The sequence below is a fragment of the Podarcis melisellensis genome (genome assembly GCF_964234715.1).
Source record: "Podarcis melisellensis genome assembly, chromosome: 14".
NCBI lineage: Eukaryota > Metazoa > Chordata > Lepidosauria > Squamata > Lacertidae > Podarcis > Podarcis melisellensis.
In genome coordinates, this window is record NC_138546.1 from 22626098 (window position 1) to 22634147 (window position 8050).

Here is an 8050-nt window from a genome sequence, read left to right on the forward strand (position 1 = left end):
CTACATGGGAAATCCCACTGCCAGAAAAGCTGTGGGTTACCGAACAGTCTTGCTCTGCCACTGAAATGAATGGACCGGCTAGTTATGTCCATTAATTTCAACAGTCTACTCAGAGCATGACTAATGTTGGGATACAATCCTGTAAGGCAGTAAATCCCCTTTAATGCTGCTCAAGAGCTCCTAAAATATCAAATGTCATATGCTAGGTCCAACCTATACTGGGCACTTGGTAGCACTATAATTAAAAAAGATCAGACATTCAAGGAAGATAAAGCTACTAATGGCAATGTTGTATCTCCACTAAAGACAGGATGCCTCTGAATGCCACTTCTTATGAAAAGTGTTGTGCCCGGGTTCTGCTTGGGAGGCTTGCCATTATGGCTTGTGGTTGGCTTCTTATAAGAACAGGATGCTGGACTAGATGAGCTCCTTTGGCCTGATCCAGCAGCCACACTTTTATGTTCTTTTATTTCCTCTGGAGGCACTGATGTCCCTATAACCCATCAAACAACAAACACTACACACAATTTGTGAGACTGGTTTAAAAATCACTCTTGGTCACTTTATTTTAAAGTACATCTTTTAGGTAGTTGCCACAGCAGCTGCTTGGGTCCTCTGCACAGACACTCTGGTAGCATGAGTCTTTGCAAGATGATCAGTGAACTCCTGCAGGGAAAGGCAGAGAGACCATGAACATACGAATTGTTTCTGAACCTCATTCACCCCAGGGTAATCTTTTGAAGTGGTCAAACCTGCTAATAGCAGCTTGACCTGATGGCAGCAGCTATATTCTGTTAAATACAGCCCTCAAAAGAATTGAAATGCTGGTTCTTATATGGATTCATGATTAATAATTCACCCCCACCCCTGCGTATGAGCACAGATTCATGAAATAAAGCGAATTCCCAAAGACATCTTAAATGCATGCTACAGCTCTCAAGGCTGCTCTTACCTGATAAGGTGACTTGGTGAACACAGTCTCTTTCCACAGATCAGGGGTAAGGTAACTATAGGTCTTTGAGATGGCATCAAAGGTAGCCTTGGCTACAGAAAAAGAAAGATCATACACGGTCACTAATGTACACAAGACTGAGCTGGCAGCACCAAACCCAGTTACCGCTATGGGAAAAATAATTGCCATGTTGAGTATGAAAAGGAACAGGGAGACTATTTCATTGAATCTCACTGCCGTGCAAACAAACTCATTTGCTTTCCCTCTCGAAAAACGACAGTTGCACCACTTGGGCCAGGTACAACTGAGCAGAGCGGAGAGAGTTTTACCAAAACACATCCGAAAAGGCAGTACTTACTGCGTGTGTCTGTAAACATATACACACAGTATAGCTGTACCTCAACCACGTGCCCTCCAGCTCCTAACGGTCCCAACAGGAAGGCACAAAGTTGGCAAAGGCTGAAGTATTTCTCATCTCCCTTAACCAAAAGTCCTAGAGAAATTGGCAGCTTGCCAGACTTTTTCTTATGGCCCATGATGCCTACTGCTGCCCTTTACATGAATTGCTTGTAACAGTGACACAATCTATTACACTGCACTGTCATTTCTCAAGACAGGACCAAGTAAATTGAGAAGTATAGAAACGTACCAAAGTTGCCCAAGGTGGCAGTACAGCCCCTCGCTGATGTGTAACAGTCGTCAATACCAGCCATCATCAGCAATTTCTTGGGAACTGGGGCAGACACAATTCCAGTACCACGTGGCGCAGGGATGAGACGCACAAGTACGGAGCCACACCGACCTGTTACCTAAACAAACACAAGTTTCACACAGTAAGAAACTAGCATGGATATTTTAATGTCAATAAGCCTAATTTGAAGTCCCAAGCCCTCGTTTGGCAAAGTGTCAAATGTTACCTTGCAAGGTACAGTGTGCGGCTTGCCGATCTTGTTCCCCCAGTAGCCTCTCCTCACGGGCACAATGGACAGCTTCGCAAGAATGATGGCCCCACGGATGGCGGTGGCAACTTCCTTGGAGCACTTGACCCCAAGACCAACGTGACCATTGTAGTCACCAATCGCCACAAAGGCCTGAAAAGGAAGACAAGAGAAGCCTCATCAGGGGTGCAGCTAAAATCCACACATCCCTTAACCATAGCACAGAAGCCTCAACAGAACAATACCAGTGTTAAACAGGCATTCCTGAGGAACACAGGCACCCTGATCATGTCAACTAAAAACAGGAAGTTCATGTCAATTCATCTGTTTAGAATCCACTTCTCTTTATCTGCCTTCCTCAACTTGGTGCCCTCCAGATGTTTTGGACTACAACTCACATCAGCCCAAACAGTGGCAATTATGGGAGTTTTAGTCCAGCAACAAATTAGGATTCCAATTTTAGCCAACCCTGTGAAATGATTCGAGGAGGCTGCCCTCTGCAGGATTAATTGCTCTGGCTTTGCCTCTTACCAATCAGCCTCTGCCGTTGGCTGTTAATTCTCTAGCATCTCTACATATGTGATAGGCTCAGAGATTTGGCAAGGCAGACGCAAACAGATAAGTAGTTCATTCATAAATGTAAAAGAGCAAGGTCTGTTAACGGGAAGTATGCTCCTACCCTGGCCCAAAACTAACACACTTCAGGGCCAGACTGAATGTGTCTTCAAGAAAACAATTTTTGGGGTAAATTTCTGCTGTAAAGGTTGCCTGAGGCCAATAGAAAATAGATCAATTTCTGGAATTCATATGGATGCAAAATGTTACCTTGAACCTGGTGCGCTGACCAGCCCGGGTTTGTTTCTGAACAGGCATGATCTTCAAAACCTCATCCTTCAAAGATGAGCCCAGGAAAAAGTCAATGATTTCAGACTCCTGTGAAGGCAACATTAACTGATCAGTTCTCTAGAAGTAAGCATAAATTAATCACAAAGTTTGCTGTGTTAAAACAAGGGTATGTCTCAGGAGAAGAATTGGATCTGGCTAGTTGGCCAGATCCAGACTTCTTCCATATCCCATTGTGACACGTAGGCAAGGTTCACCTGTCAAGAATCTGACACAAAATACAGTATTTTCCTTTGTCAATGTGATCCGAAAGGAAAGATTTCCTTACAGTGCTTGCTTTAAGTGCCCAACAGTTGATCAGTGCTGAGCAGCTGATCGGCAACAATAGCAAGCCTTGCTTACCAAGGAACAATTAGGAGAATACTTTAAGGCTCCAATTGTTCCTTTGCAACCCTGTCACGTATGATGTCCCCAGAGACCCACAAGGAGAGCATTACGGCAACAGACCTCTGCTGTTGCTGTTCCCCAGCTGCTGATATTCAATGGCATAGCAGTAGCTCTGAACACAAGATGACTTCAGACAGCCATCATGGAGAGCCACCACCAACTGACCTCTTCACCTTAGGGGAAAAGAGACAGCACCTGCCTTTTATGCAGAAGGTCCTGGATTCATTCCTCAGAATGTCCAGGTTATGTCTGAGAATGCCTCGTGCATTAACCTTGGATGGTGTAGAGCATCCACTCAATGTAGAGAAAATACTGAACTAGATAGACCAATGATCTGACTTTAAATTTCATCAATTATACATACAGTGTGAAAAAGTATTTTCTTTTGACTGCATGGAATTTTCTGCTAATCAGTTTCATTGGACAGCTACTGCCCAAAACCCCTCCTCTTGGTAAACTTTACCAATGGAAAAACACTGAATCGTTCTCAGTCCTGAGAAACCCTACAGAGCCCTTAACATAGAGCAAATACCTTGATTGGAAGGGAGAAAAGGTAAATCTCCTCCAGAGACTTGATTTTCATGTCCTTTACTAGGCGACCAAGTTTGGTGACTGGAATCCACTGGGGGGGGGGGGAATGAAAGGCAATCAGTTCAAGCTGCTCAAACACTGTACATTGATCTTTATTCCATATATACAAGAAACACTGACTGCAGCCTTAGCCACCCTAACAGAAAAGTAACTACAATGTCAATCTTTTCCACAGAAAAGCTACGGGTAGAATTTGCTGTTAAAAAATGGGTATACAGAAGATTTTCGTCTATTTGAATATAATCTATCAGTTCTGCTAATTTTCTATTTGTTTTTTTCAAAAATACAGTTCATTCAAAAATAGCACCTCTCATCTGCTTTCTAGTAGTCTGCCCCTACCATAATTTTCTTCTGCATACTTAAGAGCTGAGCCCTTGTTTGCCAGAGCTTTTTTGAAAAACCAAGGAAGCAGATTTAGTAAGATAATTTGATCATGGCGCTGGACATGGTTGAAATCCTAGCAACTCTAAAACCAAACCCATCTAAGGAAAGTTTCCGTTTCTTAAAAGTTTGCTCAAAAAACTTGAGCATCCCATGCTGGAAAGAGGCTGCTGGGAGTTGTAGTTCAAACACCTGTAGGGCACCAAAAAGGTGACTTGAACTCACTTCTTTGTCTTCAGCTTTGCCCCGAGCTCCACGCCCTCGGCCACGTCCCCTGCCACGGCCTCTCCCACGCCCTCGGCCTCCACTGCCAAAGCCTCCTCGGAAGCCTCCCCTGGCAGCAGCTCCTCCACCTGCAGCTGCTCCAGCTCCCCCTGCCCCTCCCGCAGCACCGGCGTCGTCCGCCATTTGCTGTAGAAACAAAACACATCAAACTTTTTAGTGCATTAAGCTCATGACATAATGGACAGTGGCAGATATTGTGTTGGAACGGCAACAGAAACAGTAGGAGAAATTGTTTCTACCCTCAAGTAGCAAATGGAACCATATAGATGTGATCACATTTCAAAGTAGATGCAGGGTGCTGACCAAAGCACATTTTAGGAATCAGCAGCCCTAGGCAGTGACAGAAATGTGTCAAAATTCACAAGCACCAATGCCAAGAAAATTAAGATGCCCTAGATTTTCCCAGGTACCGTAGTTCCCATTTCATGGTTTCTTTTCAAAACGTTAAATTAATCACTACATATAAGAACCATTTAAAGGGGGAGGGAGATGTACACCTGTCAATGAACTTATATCCCACGTTAAACCCACCGAATCCACCAACACAGTCCATAAAGCAGTTTGCACAATCAGAAAAACAAGAATAAGTAGCATGATGGCTACCACAGACCTTTAAAACAAAGTCTTGGTGTCTTCTAATGATCAACATTCCATAGCAACTTCACTCCCATTAGGGAGAAACCCCAAACCCTTCTCTAATTAGGCCATCCCCAAATTTCAACTTGGATGAGATGAACTTTTGTCATTCTGCTAGTCAACTCCCACCTCCTACCAACTAGTTCCTTTCAGATCAGCTACAATGAAACTTTTCACTCATTCATCAAGCAGCAACATCAAGGGGGCCAGATACAGATTGCCAGTAGCACTTCAGGCCGCACATTTCAATGGCTAAATCCTTTCCCCCTTGATATACTGTACTTCTAAATGCAAGAATGTATATATTTATTGCTTCTGGGGAGACTCAATCTCAACGTACGTTCTGAGATGCTAAAGTCTAATAAAAGGTTTCTGATCCATGTTGAACTGGGCCTCTGATTTGCCCATAACCCCATCACTATCTGAGGAAGAAAAAAAACCCCAAATCCCTTCCTCCCCATGAGACGGGTACTGCTCCTAATCCCCATCGCGGTGGGATTGCCCAAACTCCGAGCTCCCAGACCCTCGATGGCGACGGATTCAGGAACCTCCCCAGCCCCAAAAGAAACATGGCACAACTTACGTGTTCTCGACTAGAAGGCCGAAACCGCGCGGCGAGGCCTATTTATATGCCGCGCATCTCGCGAGAACTACTTCCTCGAGCGATACATACATGTTTCTCCGCCCCGCCCTTAACTAGAGCTAATGCGCAGCCGTAAGAGGCTTGTTATGTGTTATGCTGGAGGAGGGAGCCCCGGATCGAGCATGATTAAAAACTCAGGTTTATAAAAGTTAGGACGGGAGGAAGGAAGTTGCAGTTTCGCAGGCACAAGGTAGGTGGAGGGTATGTAGCGGGAACGGGAGAAGGGGGGAGATGTGGTGTTTCAAATTGTATGGAAAAAGCAAGTTGTCGGTTACATTTATTTAGCTAAAAAATTGCCCTAAGAAGTTACGATTTTGCTGCTTTTAGGTTACGTACTAAATCTCCCAGCATGCTCCTCGGCAGTTGGCCGTTGGGGCAGCTAGGCTTGGGGCGCGAGGGATGCTGGGATGTGTAGTTGCTGGCCACGCGCCTTTTTTCTCGCTGCCGGCTCTGGAGGCTCTTTCCCTCCACCGGGTGTTGAGGCCCGAAATTTGGTCTCCGAGCTAATGCGGGTACATTTGCACTGTTGCACGTCGGACTATGCAGCTTTTCGACCGGTGCACACGAGAATAGTGGAACGTCTGCCGCGAGACCAGCAGACCCTTATTTTCTGTCTCCACTTCAAAACAATTGTGGAAGCTAAAAGGAAAACTCACAAGCAACTTCGTTATCAACTCTCAGGGCGGCAAACATCTAAATGTTGAAAATGTACCATTAAAAAATGCTTTTATTGAATTTTTGCACCTCCCTTAATGTAGGGAGGGACTTGCCATTAATTCGGGTGCCATTTCACGCGCTAAGCTGAAACTAGTTGGGGGCGATTACTTGAAAGTGAAACTAGGAGGATGGATGCACCAAGGGCAGTTGATATATTGGAAGCCCTATGTGATCTTGCTTTGAAGGAAGACCCACTAAATTCCATAGCGCTGCATGGCTCTCCCATTCCTCATTCCCAGTTTGAAACAGTTTAGTTCTGAGTGCTAGAAAACTCAGTAGGTGTTTGCAGTACTTTGGGTTCTGTATTGTGCCTACAGGTTGTTAGGGCACTGTCTGAAAATCATCCCTGGCCTCTTCCAGTGGCCTTGGGTGAGATAACGGTGCGTAAAGCAAAGGGAGCATTAAGCTTATTGCCCATCAGCTCAACGTGTTGGGCAATGAAACCCATGCTCCTATATGTCCCACGATTAGAAGGATCCATGCAATAGATGTTTTTTGTTGTATTGTGAAATTGCTTTGAGATTATTCATAGCATGTGATCCATAAATGAAACCAATAAAAATATGCTGTGTAGGAGGGAAGGCATACAGTACTACAAAACCAAACCAGAGTGCTAACTTGTCTTCTTTTTCTACAGGCCCCATCTGCATTGGCGTGCCACTGGTTTCTGATGATCTACCTTTTTACACACAAGTGTTCCCTTCATCTCACAACCCAAGGCTCCTGTTTTAATTGCTTTGTTTTAATGTAATTGTGTGGTTTTTTGCATATTTTAATTATGAATGTTTTATATGTTAACGTTGGGGGTCATAAGTTCTTAGACTTGTTCAATGCTTAGGATCCTATTTTGGCTGCCTGCAGCAGAACCTTAGAAGTCCATACACCTTGCACTTTGAAAGAAGATGGTTGGTGTGTGGCCCACAATTGCCAACTGCGATGGTGGCAGGTTTCAGAGTGAAGAAAATAAGCCATTTCTTGTTCAGAAAGTCATTTTTGACTGACCCTGCTTTGAGTGATGTTGGAATATGTATGTGCTTTTTTGTTTTTTGTTTGCCCAGAGAGTGAAAATGTTAGTTTGGGGCATATAGTATGCTGGCTTTAGGTCATGAGACAGATATAATAAAAATTGTTTTTATACCTATTGTGTGTATTTCTTGATCACTTGTGAGTGTCTGAATAGGAGAGAGAAGCAGGGTGAACTTTCTCTAAACAAAATGCAGCAAAAGTATGAATACGCTTCTTGGGTTTGGGGCTGTTAGATAATACAACTGTAGCATTTTAAATAGAACACTTCTAGATTGTGCTGCCTGATCAGGTGGGGAACCATTTTTAGGCTGAAGATGGCATTCCCTTCACGTCTGTTCATACACACACCCCTCTCCTCCAGATAAGCAAGAAGCATTATCAGAGTTCAAGGACACATTACAGCCAGGTGAAAACGCTCAAGGATGGTGCAAAACAGGCTGGCAAGGTGTGTGGTCTGCAGGAAGTCCAAGAGCTAGATAAAGAGAAGTTTAGCAATTTACATCATTGTAATTCTAGGTAAGGTTTTGAGCCTTGAAGCTTACAAAGGTACTGTGCATCCTGGGGATGATCACAGAATTTCTGATGGCTTCC

General features: G+C 44.2%; 1 protein-coding gene and 1 long non-coding RNA gene across 2 annotated transcripts; one reads left to right on the top strand and one right to left on the bottom strand.

The window, feature by feature from the left end:
* Positions 1 to 537: 537 nt before the first annotated feature.
* Positions 538 to 4582, bottom strand: RPS2 (ribosomal protein S2). Its single transcript, XM_081887865.1, has 7 exons — positions 4378 to 4582; positions 3713 to 3802; positions 2716 to 2823; positions 1870 to 2043; positions 1602 to 1761; positions 953 to 1044; positions 538 to 666 (listed from the first exon to the last, which is right to left on the bottom strand). The coding sequence occupies exons 1-7, from the start codon at positions 4558 to 4560 to the stop codon at positions 583 to 585; spliced, it is 891 nt and encodes a 296-aa protein (XP_081743991.1). The 5' UTR covers positions 4561 to 4582; the 3' UTR covers positions 538 to 582.
* A 1080-nt stretch (positions 4583 to 5662) lies between these two features.
* On the top strand, positions 5663 to 7571 carry LOC309356435. The gene is made up of 2 exons (XR_014162788.1): positions 5663 to 5906; positions 7071 to 7571. It is a non-coding gene; the product is annotated as an uncharacterized lncRNA (long non-coding RNA).
* Positions 7572 to 8050: the final 479 nt, after the last annotated feature.